Source organism: Hypomesus nipponensis, chromosome 23, assembly GCF_054491055.1.
Source record: "Hypomesus nipponensis isolate SF chromosome 23, ASM5449105v1, whole genome shotgun sequence".
NCBI classification, from domain to species: domain Eukaryota; kingdom Metazoa; phylum Chordata; class Actinopteri; order Osmeriformes; family Osmeridae; genus Hypomesus; species Hypomesus nipponensis.
In genome coordinates this window covers 10,001,415-10,027,500 of record NC_140383.1, presented here as the reverse complement: position 1 = coordinate 10,027,500, position 26,086 = coordinate 10,001,415, and the positions used below count along the sequence as shown (strand labels likewise).

The following is a 26,086-nucleotide window of genomic DNA, read 5'->3' as shown; positions in this document are numbered from 1 at the left end:
GCCAAAGTGGAGCCTTTTTTCGTCTGGATGTTTGGACTTGCTGTGGCAACAGAACCTGCCAATCAAAAAAAAAAAAAAAAAGTATGAAATTTGCATTACATTTTCCCATCAGTCCCTACTCCATTGCTTTACTCTCTATGAGCTGATGTGTGTGTGTGTGTGTGTAGAAGGGGTTCAGGATTGGGGGCAGGACTCTTGAGCGAACCTGACTGTTTCTTTTTCATATGAGCCAGAACTGAATCTATGGGTCTTCTAATGAGGCTCAGATTTATACCTTCCCTCCACAGTATCTACTGCCAACATCAATCCTCCCAGGCCAGACACACACACACACTCAAGGTGTTCCTTACGCCAAACACATACGGGGGAGAGAGGGAGTGAGATGGAGGGGAACATAATACATGTCTTGCCAAGCAAACTAACACAGATAATGAGAAGTGGCATGTATAGGACCATGGTGGTACTCACGAAGCACACATACACACACACGCACACACCCACGCAACTGTAAGGATGAGGATGATCCTATCTGCCTCTGTCTGTCTATATGCCTTTAAACACTGATCTCCCATCAGTTTTGGAGGGTCATTAACAAATGGCGGGTAAAGAAGCAAGATATGGAGAGCTGGTTTAAGATCCGTGGGTATAATCACTAGGAGGCGGACGTGTGAGTGACGTGCGATCGGGTCTGACAGCATGCGAAGCGAGCGTGCAGTTGTCTGATAGGTGCACAGACCTGCCAATCAGGACGTAGAGCAACACAGTGAGGAGGATGATGGCCACGGCAGAGGAGATGGCGATCAGAACCACCTGGCTGCTCTCACTGGAGATAGAGAACGCTGCAAAGAGAGAGAGATCATAGGATTTATTTTCAAATGCAAACAGTCATTCATTCATCATTTATTTTTTATCAGACAGACAGACAGACAACCAGACAGAAAGGTAGTCAGACAGGCAGGATAGGCTGTCACACAGATAGACAGGCAGACAGACAGACAGACAGGCAGCCAGACAGGTCCACTCACAGTCGGGGCTGGTCTCGAACTCGAAGCTCCTGCTGCTGGCTCCGTACCCTGCGGCCGTCCTGGCCCTGATCTGCAGAAGGTAGGAGGTGTCAGCCTTCAGGCCGTTCAGGGTCACGTTGCAGCCCTTGGAGCGCAGGATGGTGTAGCTCGTCTCCTGCTCCTGCTGTGGCCCAGAGAGAGGGAGAGGGAGAGGGAGAGGGAGAGGGAGAGGGAGAGGGAGAGGGAGAGGGAGAGGGAGAGGGAGAGGGAGAGGGAGAGGGAGAGGGAGAGGGAGAGGGAGAGGGAGAGGGAGAGGGAGAGGGAGAGGGAGAGGGAGAGGGAGAGGGAGAGGGAGGGGGAGAGGGAGGGGGAGAGGCAGAGGGAGATCTCTTAGAGGAGAAGATATATACAGGCAGCATGTAGCCTCAGTTCACAGAATCAGATCCAGGTCTGGTGACAGTACACGGATGCAAGTGTGTGTGTGTGTGTGTGTGTGAGAGAGAGAAAGAGAGATAGAGACTGTACTATACTCTAGAGAGAGAGACACTGCAGTGTGCACTCAGGTGTGCCAAGCCCCTGAGACAGCGTGTTCTTACTACAGTAAGTCCCCTCTCTCACCCACACACTTTCAAAGTCCCACGCAGGCCTCACAAGTTACCACCATTCTGTTTTACGGCTTCACTAAACATCTCCGTGGTGCACTGATCCCGACATAGGCTGGGTGGACAGGATTTACGTGCAGGGTCTACTTTCAGCCCATTGATTCCAGATGTGGGGAAATACAGGGGGACCAAGGAGAGCAGGGATGGAGGGATGGACTTGAAGGAGTCGATGATATGTAGAAGCCCTCTCTTGTACTACCCCCGTGTCCTCAGATTATGAAGGAACAATGTTATCTACCATATGGGGACTCTTGTTGAGAGCGACACACACATATACACATATATACTGTATATATAATATATATGAGACTGGAGGACACACTGTGTGTGTGTGTGTATGTGAGAGAGTGTGTGCCTTTGTGTGTGTGTGTGAGAGTGTGCGCCATTGTGTGTATTGCCAGATCCGAGAGGCTACAGTTACATATGAAGGATTAAACACAAATGTTTTCTCTTGCAATAATCAGAAACAAATAAATAATGAAAAGCGAATGGACGTAAAGCGCAGCAAACTATCTGACATGGCCTCTCTCGGAGTCTATCTCCAATTAAACACTGGCAATAGGCAACAGCAGGCCTTCATAAAGATCTCATTGGAGTCATTGTGCTCCACTCTTTTGAAACCAAGCCTATCCTTAACCAACTTTAGACAGACTGCATTAGGAAATAAACCGTTTTTCCAAAGGTTTAGTGATTCACTTCGCCAGGAAATGAGTCAGGCAGACGCCAACACTCAGCCGATCACATGCTTGTTTTTGGAACCCTTAATCAGCAGGAAACTTGATGCCATCACAGTTAGACACAGAAATACTAGAAATATGCATATGAGCTAGCACGCATTAGCACGCTCACAGGCAATCTTTCTTGCAATCACACACGTACACACGCACACACACACACACCAAATCATGTTCCAGACAAGCCCTTCAGACCAAATGCATCAGAGTGTACAAAGCCCTGTAAAACAATGTCGAGTCAGAGTATCTTTAGGGAGGTAACCAATCCGCTGGCTTGTCCAGGACACCTCTTCATCACAGCCATAAATCTCCTCACTGGCTGTCACTGTTCACCACTCACAACAACATGCGATCCCCTGAAAATCACACACAGGTGTGCTCAGGCTGTGTGTGTGTGTGTGTGTGTTTGATTCCCTCCTCATGTCAGGCCTTTCGCCACGCCACAGTCTGACAGAGCGTGCGATTGTTACTAGTTGTGTACGGAATTTAATATGTCGACGTTCTGCTTTAACAATGTAAACAGTTCAGGATGAAGTTACAACACTGCTGTGGAGAGAGCTCTCTCGTGTAAATACTCGGTGCGTTTCAGCCTGCTTTGCTTCCATGCAAGACTCTCGATAAATAAACAGTCAAATTCAATCGGACTTGAAAGTTTCTTTCTCTTCTAGATCGACGAGATAACACACCCCAAAATAATCAGCTGAGTGTATTCCCACAAACTTGGTTTCCATAAAGTGCACTTCAACTGGCTTATCTTGGGTTTAATGCTGTTTGGTCATTGAACGAGGAAGACCAAACAGTCAGAACGGGTTTACAGAAGCAGAGAAGGAGAGAGAAGAGAAATGAAGAGTGGGAAGGAGGGAGAGAGGGTTCCATCTGAAATCTGGGAAGTGGTTTGAGTCGGGATTCAAAGACTGAGGCATGCTTGTTTGGTACGGTTCATGATAACACCATCAGCACCACCCAGCCTCGCAGACACACAGTCCTGGCCCAGCTCTCTCTTGGCCCTCTCCTGACTCTCTTTCCCCTAATCCAATGGACTCTCTATATTGGCCTGTCCTAAGTGAAACAGCATGGCTAGTATTCGGCTGGGGAGGTGTCATTGGAGCCTGCTCTGCTGTTGTGCAACTTGGGAAGGCTTTGGGTAAGGTAAATGGTCATTTTATGACATGCCGCTGTTCCGAGACACAATGATTGGGGGGGGGGATTTATTTTGACGCAAACAACAGTGGGAGTGTAAACATGCAGTTAACGGCTACACAGCTGAAGAGGGCTAGGCGAAGAGAAGAGAGAGTCTGGGCTGGAGAGAAACCACGCATTTCTTCAAATCTCTCTTCAACCCTCTCTCCCTCTCTCTCTCTCTCTCTCTCTCTCTCTCTCTCTGTTTCTTTCTCTCTCTCCCTCTCTCTCTCTCTCTCTCTCTCTCTCTCTCTCTCTCTCTCGTTCTCTCTGTTTGTGTGTGTTTAGGAGTTAGTGCCTGTGCCTACTCCCGTGTGTACGTGCGATTGTCTGTGTTTGTTCTTGTGTAGTCATGGGCTTTGTGACTCATCCTGGGAAGAGGGGAAGACTGTTTTGGGGCCCCGGTCCTTTCTTCACCCACCCTGCCGGGAACCCTGTAGGTACAGGCCTGTAGGTACAGCACCCGATCCACTGGTTGGTCTGATGAAGAGCCTGATCCGTACCTCCGGGCCCCTGCCCACCATTTGGGCCCTGAAAGCCCCAGATCCCTGTTTCACATGGCAGAGCCTTTTGTCTGAGGGTTAGGAGTGTTCAGCCATCCCTGCCAAAGCAGGTCTTTGAGGGGTGTGTGTGTGTGCGTGTGTGTGTGTGAGTGTTTGTGTGAATGCATGCTCATGTACCCAATGCTAGTAGTCTCGAGCAGTTCCTGAAAGACTCTGTTATTAACAGGGATCAGTGCTAAGGCCCAGTGAGTTTCATAATGAAAGTTTATGAGTGGGTGTGTGTGTACGTGTGTGGGTGTGCGTGCGTGAGTGTGTGTGTATGCCACCCAGGGTCAGGATAGACATGGCAGATTAGAGCTGTGCCTGTGCCAGCTGTGCCAACAGGGAGAAAAGGTTTAAGCATTCTGCCAAATCCGATTTCAGTTCAGTTGTTCAATTGTCGCATTGGAAAGTGAAAATAGGACATAAAATGGAGGGCTGGTTCAGGAACAGTGTTTAGGATTGGTTTTCCCGACAAAGCCCTCACAGAGAGTTTCTGCCTGCCTACTAATCAAGGGATTAGGGGCCACCAGGGGTAGAGGAGGCTGTAAACTGGGGAGAGCACACACACACACACACACACTAATAAAACACGTTAGAGACAGAGCTCTGAGGATGCTGTAAGGACCCATGTCTGTGAGAGCGATTAAACTTGCATCCATGACTAATTTGACTATCAAATGTCAACCCTTGCTATGTCCCATAGTTCACCACTGGCCAGTAAAGGCCAGTCATTCGTTCTGCACTAATTTCCTCGCGCAGACACCGACCCTGCAGACACATTTACAGTCAGCTATAAAACGACACTCCATTAAGAACCTGTCTGTGAGGAGAGCATAGGAGAGGAGAGAAGAAGAGATATCTGGGCGTGCGGCGCATGAGGTCAGTTGAGCCACGGCAAACTGTCATTTTTTGCCGTTGACAGAGTCGGTTTCTATTGGGGATGGTGGTCATGCTTTTGTATTCTTTTTCCTTTGTGCCATTCACCCTCCTCCCCTCCCTCCCTCGTTCCATCCCTTTATCTCTCAGATGCCTTGCCAGTGTGCAAAGGAGAGGCTCAGAAGTCAGTGCAGAGCCAGACCTCAGTTTGATACTTCTGTCCAAGCCCTGGCTGAAGTCCCAGGCTGGTCTCCCCACAGCCCAGGCTGGTGTCCCTACAGCCCTACACCCAGGCTGTAGTCTCCCTAACCCTGCAATGCAGACTACAGTGGCTGCATCCCCCATATTTCTGCAGTCCTACAACCAGGCTGGGCGTCTTACATTCCTGCCACATAATCGGCCAATAGGCTGTCGCAGTCTACATCCTGTACATGTTATGACAAACTATGGCAGGAGAAAGGCCTCTAGGTGTTGAGTATGCTATACTGTACACATCCCACACATTCCAGCAGCCAGCATTTACAGGTCAGCGAACATCTAGCCACTTTGGTTGGAGCTAATGTGAGTGTGTGTGAACTGACCTTCTCGTAGTATTTGACCTCGTAGTCCAGGATGATGCCGTTGGGTCTCTCAGGCTCCAGCCAGGACAGGGAAATGCTGTTACGAGATGTCCTGTCTTTCCTGATCACAGTCACTGGAGAGGGAGCTGGAGAGGAGAAGGAGAGAGAGAGAGACAGAGAGGGAGATAGAGAGCGAGAGATATAGAGAGACAGAAAGAGACAGAGAGAGAGAGAGAGTATAAACACTATTGCCCACAATTGTTCAGGCTCAGTGCTGAAGTTCACAGAGAGTTCAATTTCTATTCAATATTTCCCAATCCTGTTGATCGGGAGTGGTTCCTGTGCACTGTTTCTGCTTGCCTGTTTGCTGCAGGTGGGGGTGGAAAGGAAGCCTAGCTGGGGAAAGTGGTTTGTCTCCACCCTGTCCCACGTGTGGGCCAGACATACACTCATCATGTGGCCAACTCCCTACCTCTATTACATCTTCTGCCTCTCCCTGCCTCATCCCTCCATCTCCCCCTGTCCTCCCCATGCCCCCAATGAAGTGCTGTCTCTCTCCCCCCATTATTCATCCCCCGCCCCCTCTCCCTCTCTCTCTTTCTTGTGTGTCACCTAGCCTGGGGACATCACATGGTGCCAATCTGGTCTTTGAATTCAACTGAGGGCTCCTTCCGTCCCTCTCTCCCTCTGGCCCCCTCTTGCTCTCCACCACCACCACCACCCCCCGTCTAACACACACCCTCCGCCCTGTTTTACAGCTCTCTAATTGCCAGGCAGCTCAAGGGCCAGCAAGGCATCAGAGGAATGCAGTTTTAATTTCATTAGACCACAGGAAAAAACATGTTTGTCTTTGAAATGTTCGAGCCTCCCTTGATTGTGATTATACTGATGCAGAACAAGCGGGCCTTTTCTTTCCACTGGAGGTTATTTTTTTCTCTCTCTCTCTCTCTCTCTGTTCATGAATCCAGATGGACAGAATCTGTTTCTACTCTCCTCCTCCTCCTCCCCTCTGCTCCCTCTGTTTCTGATAGCGGGGTAAAGCAGCTCTTTTTATTGGTTCTGTAGTTTATGGTTGGTAATGATTTACTGTGTCTGGCCTCGTTTGAGGCAGCATATCCCTCTCTCCGCCATCCTCCTTTCATTTTCGATCACCCTCGTTCCGTCTCTCTTTCCTTGTCTTTCTTTCCATTGCTTTCTCTTTCACTCTCATATTACAGTATTGAGGCTGCACAATCCAAGGTGCACTTTGTTCCCTGCCTGAGGAAAGGAGTCAACAGACAATAAAAAAAGGTACAGTTAAACAAAAGATAGAAGTAAAGAGCACCGCTTCAGACTTCGACTCTGTTTAAACTTGGCAACACATAGCAGACACAAAAGTAAACGATCTGTCTCGGTCTTTCCCTGTGTATCTCCCAAGGTCTGACACAGGGACAGACAGAGAGAGAGCGCGAGAGAGAGCGCAAGAGAGAGCGATAGAGAGAGAGAGAGAGAGAGAGAGAGAGAGAGAGAGAGAGAGAGAGAGAGAGAGAGAGAGAGAGAGAGAGAGAGAGAGAGAGAGAGAGGGGCTGATGCTCATCTGATGACACCTTGTCAGAATATTCCGGACACTTCTCTCCTGCCCAGACAGACAGCTAATCCAGCTTTTAACAGCTTTGGCAGCTTTTTGCACCGGAATTGTGGACGTGCGTGTGCATGGGGATATGTGTGTGGCTGAAAAGGACTGCACACTGACAACCTTAACCTGTGTAAACTGGCCCTGATAAGGCACACAGCAGCACAGCTACAGAGTGTGTCTGAAGGCATTCATATGAGTCTTTGTTGAGACAACTAAATCCACATCCATGTCTATTTATTTTCGGAAAAATACCTAAATGCTCTGTACTGAAGTGTGACAGGATATTACACACAGAATGAAGTATTACATTGTCCGTTAATGGTGGTCTATACCGCTATCTGCTGTGTTTCAGGTGATGGAACACCTCACATTGGCTGCCGAGATCAATATTCTCATCACACAGCCCTCTCAAGGTGAGAGCTTAGAGAGAAATTCATATGAGGCCAAATGAAGCAGAACCTTTATGGTAATGTGCCATGTCCTGTGGGTTAACTCATTCTCCTCACACACTCTCAAGGCTGGAGCACATTCACTAATACTGGATGTCTCCTGTTCTACAGACTCCGAAGGTGAGGCTACGCCTTCCCTGTCCCACCCTTTGGCAGACACGAATCAGGAGGCGGGTGAAGATAACTACGCCTCTATTCTCTCACATCACACACACACACACTAAATCTGTATTTACTGCTCATCTTTCTGCAGCCAATTCGAAGCCACGGTGCTTGTCCCCTGTCACCCTTAATAGAACACAGCTGTGACAACAGAAAGGACACACCTCTTGCAGGAACGACTCTGTGCGTGTGTGTGTGTCTGTCTGCGTGTGCTTGTGCGTGTGTGTGTGCGCCACCACTGGAAGAGGTGGAGCCGAGAGGTGAAGGTCACCGAGTGTGTAAAGTCTCTGTGACCGGGAGTTGATAAGACATTAGCAGAAGCAGGCTACAGTCGGATCACAGACATTCTCTGAAGTCTGAGCCTCTGGCCCTGGCAGTCACAAGACAGGCAGGGCTATCCATCACCTGCTCTGTGATCTACTGTAGGCCTGTCTGCTCTTTAATGACTCTGGGCTCGGCTGCTCCTGCCTGTTTTGTCCACTCAGGGCCTGGTGCTAAATCAGCCTTCAGGTCTGAACCTAGCACCATAGAGACAACCTTGGGGGGGGGGGGGGGGGGTAGAAAGAGAGAGGGAGGGTGGGGGTAAAACGAGAGAGGAGGTGTGGGGGGTAGAAAGAGGGGGGCTAAGAGAAGAGGGGGACATAAAGGGAGAGAGAAAGAATACATAAAGAGAGAAAGAGAGTGAGAAAGAGAGAGAGAGAGAGAGAGAGAGAGAGAGAGAGAGAGAGGAAACCCTAGCTCAACGAGAAACAGATGGATCTAGATCAGCCATCAGATTGGAACACTTGAATCAGGCGGAGTCACCACCTTCACACCCACTGTTAAGGGGAACGGATGGCAACAAAGAAATGGAGAGGTGCGTATAGGGTGTAGGGGAAGATCTACAATGTCTTTTGAACTCAAACATAAGAAATTGTGAAACGGAAATCAGACAGACGGGGACAGACTCAGCCAGCGGCGGAGATCCTAGAGCGGGAGACAGAGCGATCGAGAAAAAGAGCAGCTTGAACTGTGGCCATCACGCATTCCTTGTTTCAAACAGGGATTGTGAGGTTTGCTGCGTTCCCTGCAGTCGGATTGATTTGTCTCCGACAAGTTTTACAGAGCTAGTCCCTCCCAAAGACTGAGGGTGTTTATATAAGAGATCGATGTGTGCCCATTCCTGTATAAAGACTGTCTGTAAAACGATGTGTTGTTTCGAAGCGCTTTTGTGAGGAGAGAAGACATTGGAGCCTGGTCGTAAAACACAAGAGCACTGGCTGGGATTGCATTGTAAAAGTCTAAAGCTGATGGTCGGGGAGCATGTGTGCATACTGTACGAGTTGGTGTGTCTATGCGTGTGTGTTTGAGGAAGTGCATGCACGTTTGTGTCTTTGTGTGTGTGTGTGTGCGTGTAAGTGTGGGCCTCACTTGGCTCCTACCAAAGGATGTTGTTCCTGAGACCTAGCACCAGACTTAGCACCAGGCCCTACCATAGGATCGTATGCAGCAGGCCCTGCACCAGGAGGTACGAGGCCCAGAACCAGGCCTAGCATCAGGCTTCTTTTCCAGTCTCACCTGCTTGGTTGGTCGTGATGGTCACAGCAGCGTACTGCCTCATCTTGGGTGCCTGGGAGGAGACTCCGTTCTGGGCCTCGATCTCAAACGTGTAGTTGGTGTGAGCCAGCAGGTCGGCCACGGCCACGGTGGTGTTGTGCAGGCCGGCAGCGCGGGGCAGGAAACGCACGTTGCTGCGGCAGGGCTCGCACGGGCGCTGGGCCACCCGACAGCGCTTGCACAGCACGGTGAAGGTCAGGTCCCTGCGGCCGCCCGTGTCCTCTGGCCAGCTCCAGTCCAGGATCACCGAGGTCTCGTTGATGACCGAAATCACGTTGCGAGGGGCGGAGGGAGGGCCTAGTGGGAGAGATGGCGGGAGGAAGGAAGATGGACAGAGGGACAGAGAAAGAGCCGGAGAGAGAGAGAGAGAGAGAGAGAGAGAGAGAGAGAGAGAGAGAGAGAGAGAGAGAGAGAGAGAGAGAGACAGACAGACAGACAGACAGAAAGAGACAGAAAGAGACAGAAAGAGACAGAAAGAGACATAAAGAGACAGAAAGAGACAGAAAGAGACAGAAAGAGTATAAACACTATTGCCACAATTGTTGAGGCTCAGTGTGGAAGTTCACAGAGAATTCAATTTCTATTCAATAATTCCTGTGGTTCCTGTGCACTGTTTCTGGTTGCCTGTTTGCTGCAGGTGAGAGAGAGAGAAATGTTTGGAGAGGTTTAGATAACTCACATATTGGATGAAGGGGGAAGGCTGATTCGCGCACTCTACAGTGCTGTAGGTCGTGCATTTCAACTGAATTGTCATCTTTGTGAATTGACTTGCGAAACACACAACCTAACAGAAAAAAGGAGCTACTGTAAGCTATAGCTGCACGCAGCTCTGTAATTCGGGACTCCGTGCGCATGAATGTTTATTAGAAGAAGGAATGAAGTCTGCCGTAAAACATAGCATTAAGATGGTAACGAGTAACTGCTGTGATGTGAATCATTTTTGAACAGAGCTGTGTGTATGTTGGTGCTTGTGTGTAAAATGTGTGTGTGTGCGTGTGTATGTTGGCACTTGGGTGTATTATGTGTGTGCGTGTTTGTGTGTGTCAGGCCTTAGTATGACTGACACCCCCCCACCCCACCCCCGCCCAACCACAGCAGCTCAGCCCGAACCCCAGTCTCTGTCTGACTTATTAAAATGACATGTTTTTACTTTTACAGATTCCCAGAATATTTCCAGACTTCAGTATCGGACCTATGGGTATAATTACTCAGGCGAAAACCCAAGATGGCGACATATAGCCATTGGAAAAGAAGGAGGAAGGGAGGGTTGTAGCCTGCCTTAACCGTGCAGAGAGGCTAGGGGAGGATAGAATTTCGAGATCAGAAAGCGATGTTTGGTTTGTTTGATTTGACAGGAAGAATTTACTCTCCTCCAGAGCCTTGCTCAGCTCCTGACTTTGAACTTAGGACTGATATCTGATACGCGCGTGTGTGTGTGTGTGCACGTGTGCATATTTACACATGTACGTACGAGTTTGTGTGCTTGTGTGTGTCTGTGTGTGTGTGTTTGCACGCGCGTGCGGGTGTTTACTTATGCTATATGTGCCTGCCATTCCACTAAGAATGAGAACTTCAGATGGCCATTTTCACCTGAGTACAAGTGCTCCAACTACATAACCAGTGAACCAGTCATTCTATGTCTAGTATGGTGCCTGGATTCTTTTCATCCTATTCCTGGACATTAATATGACTACGGATCTGCAGTTCCCATCAGTCCCTATGACACACACACACACACACACACATACAGTATACACACACACAGTAGGGCATGCTATGTACAGATGTCCAGATTAGCAGATGTGCCCAGTGGTGAGTGGAGATCCTAATCTTCATTCCTCTCTGGATTAACAGTCTTTTCAGAGTCCCTGATCCCGATTCCTGCTCATTACTGCTCACAGGCACATTGTCTACAGGACTCAATAAATGTTGCTTTAAACTTTAACAGTCTGATTTCTCTCATATGTCTCTATGATAAGCATAAGGAGTCTCGGTCTCACAGTAGCTGATGGCTAAAACAGCTAGCCCGCCAGAGACAGAGAGGGAGGGGACATACAGAGAAAGAGAAAGACAGAGGAGAAAAAAAGGGAGCAAGAGAGAGAGAACGAGGTGTGTGTGACTGCGTGTGTGTCGGAAGTGTGTTTGAGCTCTCAAAAAGATACTTTAAAAAGGTCCGTGGCTCATCACTTGTAAAAAAAAAACAATAGAAACCCTCTCTTTGCATTTTACAGTGAACTCTGAATAACCTTGTTGACAAATTGAGCAATTATCCTCTTTGTAAGTACCATCATTACTGCCAGGCCTGTTTGGTCTGGTCTTATCAGTTAGTCGCTGTCAGAGAAAGGAAATGCTTCCTAGCAGATGAGATGGTGTGAAGATGAGAGCTCTGCCTGGGCATGGGGCCAAGACAGAGTGACGGAGTTTCATAACAGAGACTAGGTTTTATGTGTTCTGTTCCAAAGCGTTGATGTGACCCGCCGACAACCACTGTAACTCACTGTTTCTACCGTGTCTCTGTGACTGGCTTTCCAGCTAAGTGAGTTTTCTGCTCAGCAGTTTAGCAGTGTTTCCACTGAGCTGCACCATTACAGGGAGTATTTATATCCTGACCCTGTTCTCAGAGTCCTGCCCAGCAAGCCCTGGTGATGCCACTCGCTACAAGCGGGAAGGGAGGCAAAATCGAGTCTCAATACAGCTATTTTAAAAAGTAATACTGGAGGAATGAAGCATTAGGAACAGTGTGCTAGGGCGCTGTGTGGTTCTTTAGAAGAGGGAGCTTGATGCTCAGGGTACTCTGTCTGCCTTTAGGGACACAGCCTATTAAATTCACCCTGGACTCCAAACATGACTCCTGGTGCTTTAGTATGGGGGCAGTCATAAGGGGATCACAGTGCAATGATTTATGGGTAATGTATTTTGGAATGCTCGGCAGCAGTTGACTGCATCTGTGAGCCATCTGCATCAGGACAGAGAACAGAGGGAAGTACGGAGCGAGGGAACGGGGGGGGGGAGGTAGGAGAGAGAGCATAATGAGTTTGGGCGATAGAGAGGAGGAGAGGAGAAAGAGATGATAATAGAGGTGGGTCTGGGAAGAAGGGTAGTAGTTGAAAGAGAAACGATGAAGGGAATGGTTGAAGAAGAAAGAGGATGGGGCCGAAAGAGAAAAGGGGGCGGAGGAGAGGAGAGGAGAGAGAGGAGAAGACAGGAGAAGAGATGACTGGGGATATAGAGAGATCATGAATCAAGAGGATGAGAGAGCTTGGAATCTGGAGACAATGGAAGCTAGAAAAAAAACGAAATAAACCAACAGATAGGAGAGACCATTTCTTTCAGCCACGGCTCATTGGAACCACTTTGTCACAACGCAACCAGGCACGCCTCCCGTCAGACCAGAATGAGCGCGGGATTGGTTAACTTACGAGTGCAAGACATGGAGGCGGGGTCTCCCTCTGCGCGGAAGTAGTTCTTCTCGCAGCCACAGTACAGCGCCCCCTCATGGTGAGAGAAGCTATGAGGAGGGCACTTGGAGCACTGGACGTTCCCCAGCAGGGCCTTGTAGAAGCCAGGCCTGCATGCTGGAGGGGGTGAGAGAGAGACAGGACATGAGGATTTGTCTGCAGTCACTATAGATGAAAGATCAACAGTCAAAACACAAAAGAGTACCAAATCTGTGGTGAATTGCATGAATTTGAAAACGGTGATAACTGTAGGTCTAACAACATAAAGTCGGGGGTTGGTGATGAAAAGAAAGAGGGGCGCTCACACACACACACACACACACACACACACACAGAAAGAGCACTGTAATGACTGTAGGTGTAATACTGTGTTGAAGGGGTAAAGCAAGATTTGTACAGAGGTCCACACCCAGGGTCAGGGAGCCAATGGGAAAGAGGAATACAGAAGGGCAATGCTGTAAACTCACGTGCACCCACTGAATGACAATGAAAATGTACCTAAAACATCTCTCTCCCTCTCTCTCTATCTCTCTTTTCTTGACGACAAGTTCAGGACACAGCATGAATTATGCAAATGGTCTTTTTCTGAAGGAAGAGAGGCTCCTTAAATATCCCTGCTATTAAACAGTGTTAAGCTGTCAGTTACTTTGTGTGTACGTGTGTTTGTCAGTGTGTGTGGGTGTGGGGGGAGGGGTAATTACAGGGGAGTCACATATCCCTCTACTGTTCTCTCCCTCCTCCACTATTACCTATTATCCCTTTACCCATCCTCCTCTCCTGCCCTGTCCTCTCCTCTTCCTTCTCTCCTCTCCTCTCTCATCCCCTCATCTCCTCTCCTCTCTCCTCCTCTCTTCTCCTCCTCTCCCCTCTCCTCTCTCCTCCTCTCCTCACCCCTCCCCTCCTCTATACTCAACCCCCACTCCCACCCACCCGCCTCTCTGTCCGCAACCCCTCCTCCCCCGTTGCAGGTTCAATCTATGTCATCTGATACACGCTGGGAAGCAAAGCTTTTAAGTCAGCAAGAAGATTCTCTCAGATCCGTTTAACTCCACTTTATGGCCAAGTCTCAACGGGGGTTAGGGTCACCGGAACAACCCTTCCACTCAGTTGCACTCCTGCAAAGGGGCCCCTGGTCAGAACCCAGGTCTGTATACACCACCGCTTCACATCCGTGCCAGTGCAAATTTAATAGTTTCAGACATGGAGAGAGGTGTGGTCCCAGCACTGGAGGAAAACAACTTGATATTGTTTTGCAGCATAGTGACAAAGGAAGGCAGCCTGGGCTGAACACTGCTGGAGCCACAGCAACAAATATAGAGCAGCAGAATATCCCTCCTCAGCAGAACTGTTCTGACACATCCCATAGGTCCCCAGCCCAGCTAGCAGGCTGCCATATCCATCACTGACAGCCTCTCAAGGTCTCCCAGATAGGGAGGGGCCCGCTGCTACAGTCAACCCCCCAATTCCTCCCATCCCAGGCCAGGAGTGAGAGGGCGAGAGAGAGAGAGAGAGAGAGAGAGAGAGAGAGAGAGAGAGAGAGAGAGGGAGGGAGAAACAGAGAGAGACAGAGAGAGAGAGAGAGAGAGAGAGAGAGAGAGAGAGAGAGAGAGAGAGAGAGAGAGAGAGAGAGATCGAAAGGGAGGTAGATAAAAAAAGTGTGTGTGTGAGTGTTTGTGTGTGTGTGTATGTGTTGCTGAGTGATGTGGTCTAAAAGAGGTTTAGATTACCTTGGGGTCCCAGGAGGACCCCGGAGCGACAGTCAGTAACCAGCCTGACAAACATGGGCTTCCTTGATTGGTGGATGCTCTAGGAAACCAGACCTGACACTAAGTTTCCTCGGCCAATCAGCCGACACCATTTGTGAATGACACAACCACCCAGTCAGCACTCCCTCCACCCCCCCAGAACCCCTCCCCCCCCACACACACACACACATTTATCAGATGATTTCCCAAAAGAAAAAAAAAAAACCTGGAGACACTGAACGATATTCTGCGTCTCTAAGCGAACCAGATAACCCCCTGACCTTACATTCAAGACAAGACTAAACCCGGATCCATCCAGTTTGGTTCTGAGACAGAGTCGACCACGGGCTTTGTTTCAGTCGTGACACTTCCACACCCACTCCTGACGATCCTCCCTCGATGAGCTGCTGAAGGAGAACTCTGAAATAGTCTGGAGTTACCATCCGGTCAGACTCTGGACCCTCGCCACCAGAACCAGCACTAAGCATGTGTTACATGAGACATACGCCAGAAGCTTCCTGTTTACAGTTCATCACACACACGCAAGTGTCTGTACACACCCAAAACACATATGCAGTTCCCAGGCTCTCAATAAGAGCCCTGTCTAACTGCACTACCAGGTGTGAGCTGACAGGCACATTGGATAGCAGGGGTTGCATACATGTAGACTAACACTAGATACTGTAAAGTATGTGTGTGTGTGTGTGTGGGTGCGTGTGTGTGTGTGAGTGCGTCTCAAGGGAGCTTCCTCGTGAGGAAATGTGGCACCTCTTCAGATGACAGAGTGCGTGAGATCTGTTTCACGATATTGATTGCATATGTGATACGTTGTGTGTGTGTTTAGGGTGTGTGTGTGTGTGTGTGTGTGGGGGGGGGGGGGGTCCGTGTATGTCCGTGTGTGTCAGAGGAAGTGTGTGAAGCTGTCTGAGAGTGAGCATGTAGGTGAGGGCTGATCTCACATCCAGGTCATCCCGCATCCCACCCAACACCTCTCTCCCGGCGCTGACACGGCAAAGACCAACGAGCCTGAGAGCGGGGGAGTTTCATTTCCCTCGACACGTGACCCAGACCCGCGGAGAAGACAGATGGGGTGAGTGGATTGAGATGGAGTATCTTCTGGAAACACCAGATACTAAGTGAGGGGCGATCCCAGCTGAGCTTATCTCGGCCTGATCAATACAGAATTACACCGGGCAGCAGTATTAATGCTTCTGCTGTACCTAATGCACGCACACACACACACATACACACACACACACACACACACAGGCAGACACACAATATAGACGAAAGGGAATGGGACAATTGCATCCGTTCACTGGGCTTTGTAAGCACTAATTACAGCTGAAACACTATCCCTATCACTATCCTGCTCTGCCCTTCTGCAGACCTGGCTTTGATGGAGAAACTCACCCTCTGGGGAGGATAGGCCTCTCTCTCTCTCTCTCTCTCTCTCTCTCTCTCTCTCTCCCACTCTCTCTCTCTCTCTCTCTCTCCCACTCTCTCTCACTTTCTCTCTCCTTACCTGTCTCTCTTACACACACACACGAAACCAGACACACACAAACAAAGCCAGACCAGGGGCAGTCGCTGGCAGAGTGGTGTGTTAGTGTTTGCCATACGACGCGAGGCGCTCCTAAAATCACCACGGCAGCTCCGTGTGGCTGTGTGAAACCAGCGAGATAGCAGGGCTTCAGCGGCGGGCTCAATCGATAGTACTAGGTCACAGAATACCTCATCTATAATTAACATGTCTGCTCGTGGTCTGATTCAGTTTGGGGAACGGCACAGCCCCTCGTGCTCCTTCGAAAAGCCTTTGCAGATCACCGTGGTGGGCACATTGTCTATGTCTCTCTTTTTCTTTCTTTCTTTCTTAGTGTCTTTCTTAGTTTCTCTCTCTCTCTCTCTCTCTCTCTCTCTCTCTCTCTCTCTCTCTCTCTCTCTCTCTCTCTCTCTCCCTCTCCCTCACTATCTTTCTCTCTTACACACACACACACACACACAATAAAATAAATGCACGTATGTGGTTTCTCTATTACTGTAGACCACAACTGATAAAGCATCTGAGATGACGAGCCACACAACTCTCCGGACATCAAAGCTCTGGGGTTTGTTCCTCGAACCTTTCCCTAACAGATGTCGGCAGCACAGAGCAGGTTGGTGCTATACTGGGAGTATAGACGAGGACCTGCAGGCACCAATAAAACCAGGGCCAGCCAGGGTTACCATCAGCAGTTAAACAGACATGGAGAGATGAAAGCTGCCTCGAGCGCTGATCAAAGACCAGGCGGTGAGTCTCGGCACCCTGGAACATCCCAGCCTCCCTGACCCCCCGACCCCTGAGACAGCCTGGGGGAGGTCAGAGGGGCCAGCGGAGGGGCATGTGTGCTCGTCTCTCTGGGGGAGGAGGCTACAAGGACACCTCCTTAGATATCCCCGTCCTTCGCTCCTGCTGCTTTCGGTTTCTTGGTCTCGCTCTCTCTGTCTCTGCCACACACACACACACACCCCTGTGCGTGCTGAGCTGGTTGCACAGCGCTGTAGAGGTTAGCAGTTAACAGAGCAGAAAGAGAGTGTCGACTAAACTAATGATTTCCTGCTACAGGAGACCTACTCCCCTATGCCTGCATCCTACAAGGTCACTGTGACTTACACTCCCTCGCTCCTCTCCTTCATCTCCTCCCCTCTCTCTGCTGCCGTGCACCCTCCTATCATCCCCCCGTCCCGCCACTCCATCCCGTCAACCCCCCATGGAAACCCCCCTCCGCCCTCCTCCCCCTTCCTTCCTCCCCCCTCCGTCCTCCTTCCCCTTCCTTCCTCCCCTCCTCCGTCCTTCCCTCCTCAGCCGAGATTGGATCGGTCCTCTGGAAGAAGAGGCATTGCATCGCGGAGACGGCAGGTCCGACCTGCCTCCCCGCCACCCCCCCCCCCACCCCGATCCTCATCCCGTCCTCTTCCTCCCCCCTCCTCTCTCTCCCGGGCCCCTGTTCCGTAGTTGTATTAGCATGGTAATGTGCTGGAGCGCGGGGGGACTGTTTATACAAACATGTGTTTCCTTCCTGCTTTTCCTGCCTGTTACAATGCCGCTACTGTAGCTCTGCAGCCCTCCACCTCCTTCCCTCCCCTCCTCGCTTCTCCTCTCATCCTCCTCTCCTCTCCCTCCTCATCAGCCCGCTTTATTATGCAAATCAGCTCTGGATCAGATCGCTTAATTAGGCTTTGGAGTGCCAGAGTTCCAAATGTGCCGAGTGTGCGTGCACACATACACACACACACCCACAAACACACAAACACACACAACACACATACTTCAACAGAGGGGCCCAGCTTCTGAAGAGACTCTTTGAGAGCGTCAGAGATAAATGGAGATGAATGGACAGCCTCTCCAGGGCTATTACCCTGCAGTTAGAATCACAAACACCAACCTGCCGTAGCCGGAGCTGGGGTAAACCCAGGTTGGTAGCAGCTAGCCCGGACCAGGCCTGTAGCGAACTCTCAGCAGCTATTCTGACCCAGGTTGGGAGAAAGGCAGCTGCACCCACAACTCAGTTTAAAGCATGTCTCGTCAACCCTCCTGCCAGAGCTAATGGTTGGGTTAGGTTCTGATCCTAATTCAGTTGTAGCATTCCAAAACGGATTCATTTGACCAACCAGCTACTGATTACAATCCGGCGTGCTGGGTTAGGGCTGGAGTGAACAGTTACAGGACCTCTCCAGGTGAGTGGTTGAAGATCCCTTTGTTAAATGAGCAGGTGAGAATGACAACATGTTCTAAACTAAGACGATGTGGCATATGATTTCTTTCCTATCCGGTAGCCATAACGCAGGGGGAGTCCTCCTATTGTTACACACCACCGCTCGGTTCTGGTTCCCTTTGGCTGCGCTGACTGTGTTGGATGAAGGAGAAAGCCAGCAAACATGTACTGTAGATCCACAGTAATGCAGCTCTGCGGCGGGGTGCAGTCGATGGATACTGGCTCCAGAGACCCCCCGTCCTCCCCCATCCCCCCTACTCCCCCCCCTCCCCAGCAGCACAGTCAGCACCGCTCCCTTTGTCACATGACTGACTACCAGAGAAATTTCACCACAACTGTCGGGGTGCCCGACAAAGTCATTTAAGGTATGTGTCTTCAGACATGGTTCCATTTCATTACAACGCAGCTTTGGTGAGTTTGTATCCCACGTTTCTGCCTTCTTGAATCGCATCTGTCATTTAATACCTTTACCATTACAAATGACTGATGACGGAGACTTTGTTGCATGGAACAGTCCTTCTCATTTATTGTAGCTAATGGGGACAACCCGCATTAGTTCCACACAACCCCCTCCATCCCGTGTTCTCTCTCTCTCTCTCTTTCTCTTTCTATCTCCATCTCTCTCTCTTCTCTTCTCTCTCCCTCTCTCTCGTTCTCCCTCTCTCTCTTTCTCCCTCTCTCTCTGCAGTGACATCTGTGTTACACCATATTTCATTTCAGCAGTCACAGCAGCCCAAGGGCCTGCCCTAGGGTCTGTGATGGCCTGTCAAAAAACACACACACACACACACACACACACACACACATCCAGGCGGTGCAACACCTCACCCATGGCCCCTAAGCTTTCATCCCGCTCCCTTACTTTTAGGATGGATGAAGAAAGGATAAATTAATTTAATCAACACATCAAAGGCTAATTAGAATATCTGCAGAGTTGCAGCCCTGCTGTAACCTGACACACACACACACACACACACACACAGATCAAAACAACAAGAGTACAACACGACCTATGCAAGCACCGTGAGGGGCAGAGAGAGAAACGAGCACTTCATGAGGTGAATAAGGCATGACATGTGTCTGTGCGCGCGTGTATGTGTGCGAGAAAGAGAGCGATTAAAGGATTGTGTGTTTGTGTATTCCTCTCCTTGCTTTGGCTATTAAACCACAGCTGGCTCAGCGTGAGGACTATAAACTGGCCTGCTGGCGGGGTAAATATGGCTGGCACACACACACACACACACACACACCGCACTCAAGGAGTGGCATGGATCAACTCCCCGCTGTACCCACTAAGGATGCAATAACTTTCTCCCACATCCTCCTCACAGAGATTAGCCGGGTCACTGAGAAAATCCAGGACACACACACACACACCGCGGCTGGTCATTGAGGGTGTCCAGGACATCATGGCTCCTCTGCATTCTCATCCAGCCTCCTCACGTCTCACTACGTGTCCACCGGTCCGAGTCGAAGCGAAGAGAGAGAACACAGTGTAGAGCACCGGGAGAGGCGCCTGTGGATCTCTAAGCCTCTTGTCTGCACTGTTCTAAGCTTGCTGGTATGCGAGCTCCCTCCGTCCCGTCTGTCTACGGGTCTGCCCCCCCCCCCCCCCCCAGCTCTTTGTGTCTCTCTGCGTCTCTCGCCCCGTCATAAGACCCTCATCTCTCCTCTCTCTCCGTCCGTCGCATTATAAAGTCTGACGGCGATCCCCTCTTTGTCTGCGCGCCTCTCCTCCCCGCTCGCTCTCTCTCTCTCTCTCCGTCTGCGCGGGACCTCCGGACCCCCCGCGGCCCGTGGGGCTGATGAATGTGCACGGCGGACCTTGGTGAAAAGAGCACGAGAGGCGGGCTGTGTGTGTGTGTGTGTGTGTCTGAGCATCTCACCCCACTGTCCTCTTCCTGTCAGCAACCACCGTGACTGATAACAAACTCATGCATTCTTCTGAGAGAAACACCCGGCACACAGACACACACACACACACACCCGCACATGTACACAAACACCCGTGCAAACACACATATAAATACAGCTGAGCCATAAACACATTCGGGGCCCATTCTTCTCCCCGTGCCATTGAGAGGTGAATGCCCGTGTCCGGGCAGCAACGGCGATAGCTCCACCCTGACACACAGGCACACAGAGGGGTACAGACTGAGCACGTTCAGACTGATTTAAGGTCCCCTCACCATTGTGACTCCTGTGTGGGAACACTGGCCAGTGGCGACCCATATGGCCGTTTCCACGACAACGGCGGGGGCATAAAAATGGAGGCGACAGATTTCTGATATGCCGTTGGGACGGAGGGATTCACTGAGACAGATCTTCTATCTCCTCTGGGGGGGGGGGGGGACACCATTGCTCTGGATGGCTGCCCCCCAACATCCCCCACCCCCAGGGAAGAGAAGGAGGAGGGAGGGGGGAGTAAGGAGGGGCGAGGGAAGGTCAGAGGGAGCGAGAGAGAGCGAGAGAGAGTGAGAGAGAGAGAGAGAGAGAGAGAGAGAGAGAGAGAGAGAGAGAGAGAGAAGGGGAGAAGGACGGAGGGGAGACAGAGGGATACTGTATGGGGGAGAGATAGATGGAGAAGGAAGGATGGCGAGGGAGAGAGGGGGGAAAAATGAAACAAAGAGAGAGGGGTAGTTATTCGGATTCCTTATGCATCATTCAACATGCTGAGAGGGCCATACATGAAGCTATGTGTTTGTTGAACTTGCAGGCGTGTGTTTGTGAGTATGCTTGTGTAACTTATCACATCAATATGCATCAGCACATCTTAGTCAATACAGTGTGTGTGCGTGCGAGAGTGTGCCTTTGTGTGTGTGTGGGCCTGAGTGGATGTGCAAAACAAAGCGGCATATTTGGTGACCAGCGCCAAAGAGAATTGCCCTCTTTGAAAGGGAACTGAAATAGGTCAGTTAGAACAGTGGTCCTCCAGTTAGGACACACACACACAGACACACACAGACACATGGAGGATAGGCTATTTCTCTCCTCTGTCCAGCCTCGCATCAAGGAACATGAAAAAGGGCCGACCGAATCCTTTCTCCTCTGGTGTTGTTCTCCAAACGTGGAACAGCAGGGAGTTTTTCTTCCAGGTCTCTGTCATATCTCCGGAGAGACGTCAGGAGAGACGTCAGGAGAGACGCCGGCCACTCCTAGCTGCTCTGTGAAGAATCCCTTTTACGCCAAATCAGGATTTTGATTAATCACCTTCCATATGGAGAGCCGAACAAATATCTTTTTTTCATCATGTTTGCACAGCTGAGCCATTGGCAGAGTGGTGCAGGTTCTAGTCAGCTCGTCAGCACCCCCCCCCCCCTCCACAACCCCATGCCCCCCCCCCCCCCCCCTCCCTGCACTCAGACCAACATGGATGCCATATGCTGAAGACTCCCCAGGCTCCTCTCAATCCAGACATGCCATTCTCACTGGCGGCATTGTCTCTCTCTCTCTCTCTCCCTCTCTCTCGCTCTCTCTCTCTCTCTCTCTCTCTCTCTCTCTGTCTCTGTCTCTCTCTCTCTTTCTCTCTGTCCCTCTCTCTATCTCTCTATTCTCTCTCTTTCTTTCACTTGAATAGAATAAAACAGAGAGAGAGAGCGAGCATGTAAGACTAGGAGATGGTTCACGGTCTCAACTAATGACTGCTACTGTGTTTACCCACAATCCCACAGGCGTCTAACGAGATTCCCGCCACACGGCAGGTGAGGTAATGAAACAGAATTTAATTACGCTTCACAGAACAAATACTAATCAAATTCAGGATCATATTTTCATCTGCCCCCCCCCTCGCGCCGTGCTGCCGTCTGCATGTATATGAGCTCACGATCACATCCTGCAGTCGTTATTGCCCGTGGGTTACCTCACTTTGGTCTGCCTTCCAAAATGGCCGACGGGGTCTCCGCAGGCTGTGCGCAGGGGTTTACCGAGTGGGTTTGGGGGGGGGGGGGGGGGGGGGATTCTGATTGTGTTGCTGTAGTGTCAGAGTGTGTGTGTGTGTGTGTGGGGGGGAGAGGGGGGAGGAGAAGGGTCTGTGGGATTCCTGAGGCAGGTGTGCCAGCAGTGGACTATGCAGAGCAGCTCTAAATCAGCCCCTTCTGACACACCTCTCCACAGGGTGTCACTACATGTGTTACTGCTGGGCCCCTGTCAGCCGCATGTGTGTGTGTGTGTGTGTGTGTGTGAAAGAGAGAGATGGGGGGGGAGGGGCAGGGGCGAGGGTTTCTACACTATAAATCAGTGTGTGGGCTGAAGCTGGGGCCAGGGACAGGGCCAGGCTGTGGTATATCGGGGCCAGTGTTTACAGGGGCTTTAGATGGTGCTGGGTCAGTATCTGTCAGGGGGGTGGAGAGACAGCAGACAGACCGGCGCAGGTGAAGCCCAGACGACCCCAGACATCCTGGCATGGTCACACCAAACATCAAGCCTCTCCCCTTACCCCGTCCTCACCCCAAATACAGCCCCGACTCACCCCTGCCTCACCCCGAATACAGCCCCGACTCACCCCGGACTCACGCCAAATACAGCCCCGACTCACCCCGTGCTCACGCCAAATAAAACCTCGACACTCCCATGCTTCGCTCAAAATATAGAGCTGACTCACCCCCGCCTCACCCCTGATGCTGTCTCAACTCACCTCCTCCTCACCCCTGATCCCCCCCTCGGTCACCCCCCAAGACTCCCTCAACCACTCACAAAAGCCTCTCCCCTAGCTCCTTCTCGAGCCATCTACAGATACACAGTACACACACTCGCATACACACTCGTAACATGCGTGCAGTCCCATTACCAGGGGCATTCGCAACAGTTCTGGGAATTCACACACACACACACACACACACACACTCATTACTGTTCACCTTGCACACTGCCTCCTGCTATCATTAACATTGAAACACATGGTTCAGTAGCTCCTTGCAGCCATGAAATAACAACTAGTATATTACTAGGAAGGACAGGATTTCCTTTCCTGCCTTTCTTTCTTGTCTCTATGTCTCTCCATCTCTCTATCTCTCTCTCTCTATCTCTCTCTCTCTCTCTCTCTTTCTCTCTCTCTCTCTTTCTTTGACTCCATCCCTCCTTTCTTTATTCCATCGGAGTCTCACTTTGATGTATGTATGTATGCGATGTCCATGTATATGCATGTACGGCATGGATTGATATACATGCACCTGTGTATATACCTGCATGCATGTACAGTGTATAAGCATCGATGTGTGCATGCCTGTGTGTCCTTGTTGCTCAGCAGTGGAATGAATGCTGTTGATTGACGCGTGATTGCCTCACAGAGGAGCTGAGCAAACAGGCAGGGTGAAAACCAAGCCCCTCATTGGGCCCCTCTGCCCAGGCATGATCGATTGACACACACACACACACACACACACACACACACACACTTGATCCCTTGGTCGATACACACAGACGCAGGTCTTGTCAGGCTGGGGCGCTTTGATTTGCCCGCTGGTACAACAGTCAGGATGCAGAGAGAGAACACTTCTCTATTCCCTTGACACACACACACACACACACTTTGCTGACAGGAGGGGCCCCTTCATAGGCTGCCCTAAGGGCTACTCTGTTAGTCCCCCTCACACACACACATCCACTGACACTTAGACAGATCAAGCACATGCTCCAAACTATGTCCATAGGTACTGTAACACCACAGTAACAAGACTTTTTACCAAAAAAAGAAATCACAAGGAAAACTTCGAGAGGCTTTTCAGACACTCGTAACATAATCAGTCAGAGCACCTCTCTCTATCTCTCTCTCTCTCTCTCTCTCTCTCTCTCTCTCTCTCTCTCTCTCTCTCTCTCTCTCTCTCTCTCTCTCTCTCTCTCTCTCGCCCTCTCTTTCGCTCCCTCTTACGCCACACACATACACACACATACACAGACACACACAGAAAGAGAAGCTATTCATTGGGGTTGAAGGATGATCGATGGGTGCACTTGTGTGGATGTTCATGACGTATCATTAATCACAGGGGCACGCACCTGCACACACACACTCGCACCCCCCCCACACACACACACACACACACACACAGGTATCATTTATCAAAAACATACACACATGCTTTTCTGGATAACAAAGATGAAGTTAAGTAGGGAGCAGACAGTGAGTGTGTTGTGTGGTGTGGTGTGTGAGGTGGTCCTGCCAGCTGGATGAGAGGGCTGGGAGCAGGGCCTGAATAGATACCTCCACTACAAAGGGTGATGGGCCTCATTAATCTGGAGTGAGCAGAGCTGGGCGAGAGAGACAGTGGCAGAGAGAGAGAGAGCGAGAGAGAGAGAGAGAGAGAGAGAGAGAGAGAGAGAGAGAGAGAGAGAGAGAGCGAGAGAGAGAGAGAGAGAGAGAGAGAGAGAGAGAGAGAGAGAGAGAGCGAGCGAGAGAGAGAGAGAGAGAGAGAGAGAGAGAGAGAGAGAGAGAGAGAGAGAGAGAGAGAGATGGCCGCTGCTGTCTCTCTCATTCATCCCTGGTAGTGCTGCAGTAGGGCGATCTCATGGAGGGCGAGGCTCCCAGAGAACTGCATTCATCATGACCACTTGTATCACGAGCATCACCCGGGATGGCCCAACCAGGAGTGGAGGACCAAGTGGAGGACGAATCTCGGCTCCGAAATAAGAGGGGGATGACATTTGCCCGCGATCCCGCTCTCGTTTGTAATAAACACGCACGTTTGCGGAAAAACACACAAAAACACGCACGCACGCGCACACAGTGGGTTCGCGGAGCACAGGGACCCCTCTAACGATGGCCGCAGTGACAAGCTGAAAAGCTGGCGTGATGGATGGGCAGGGCTTAATCACCACTAATCAGCCCTGTCCTTGAATAATGATGAACAGCCTTTTCACACTCACAGAATGGCGGGGGGGGGGGGGGGGGGGGTTAGGGCGAGGGAGGGAGGGAGGAAGGGAGGGAGAGAGAGAGGGAGAGAGGTTAAGAAAAGACTGAACTTCATTCCAGAGTAACCTTTCGTGAATGTAGTGGCAGATGCCACCCCTCTTCCCAGACTGTTCTCATTATACTGGCGCTTGCCCCTTGTACCCCCTGTCTCATAGCTCCCAAGCTAGCCCCAGTGACCCAGCCCATACCCACTCATCTAACAACCATTCCCTAGCCCGGATCTCCGAAGCCCCAGCAACTACTTCCAACCACAGAACCAGCAACCCAGCTGCAGCCCCCCGAAAACCTCTAAAAAACAACAGCCCTCTCCCATCCCCAACCACCAGACCTTAACCCCCCCCCCCCCCCCCGCCACCCCCACCCCCGAGCCCCCCAGCTCCCAGGGATGTGACGGGCAGCTGAAGGGTGTGTTAGCGGGGAGGCTGAGGGCTGATGTGTGTGTTGGTGGGGAGGCTTGGGAGCGGGACAATGCCATTACAGTGGAGCTCCAGCCTGGATGAATGGCTGGAGGAAATCATGGGGCAGGAGGAATGTCCTCCTACTGGGTCCACACATGCTATTTCACTCTGCCCTGAGCACCCCCCACCGGGCACCCATAACCCCTCTCCTCAACCCCTCTTCACTCGCACAATCAAACAAATACGAGTGCACGCCGACACGCACACACACACACCTCGACGTGAACACCACGGCAGGCATACACAGACTCAAAACGACACACACACACCCGCACCAACACACACACACTGGTGGCCCCTTTCCAAGGTTTCTTTTTGGACTGTCCATCCCGAGGGGCCCTCTATTGAAGGAGAAGCTGGAAGCCGGGGAAGCGTGTCTGG

At 50.8% G+C, this 26,086-nt stretch overlaps 1 protein-coding gene across 3 annotated transcripts in view; it reads right to left on the bottom strand.

Annotated features, from left to right (window-relative positions):
- Positions 1-26,086, bottom strand: part of epha3 (eph receptor A3) — a 73,074-nt gene that overhangs the window by 22,772 nt on the left and 24,216 nt on the right. For 2 of the 3 annotated variants that reach the window (XM_084688239.1, XM_084688237.1), the window contains exons 4-9: positions 12,802-12,957; positions 9,344-9,679; positions 5,582-5,706; positions 1,026-1,188; positions 737-839; positions 1-55 (exon numbers count right to left, since the gene is read on the bottom strand). The exon at positions 1-55 is cut by the window's left edge and continues 10 nt beyond it. In XM_084688239.1, coding sequence (XP_084544365.1) covers positions 1-55; positions 737-839; positions 1,026-1,188; positions 5,582-5,706; positions 9,344-9,679; positions 12,802-12,957 — 938 coding nt within the window. The remainder of the gene's footprint in view (positions 56-736; positions 840-1,025; positions 1,189-5,581; positions 5,707-9,343; positions 9,680-12,801; positions 12,958-26,086) is intronic. The other variant, XM_084688238.1, reaches the window with a different exon arrangement.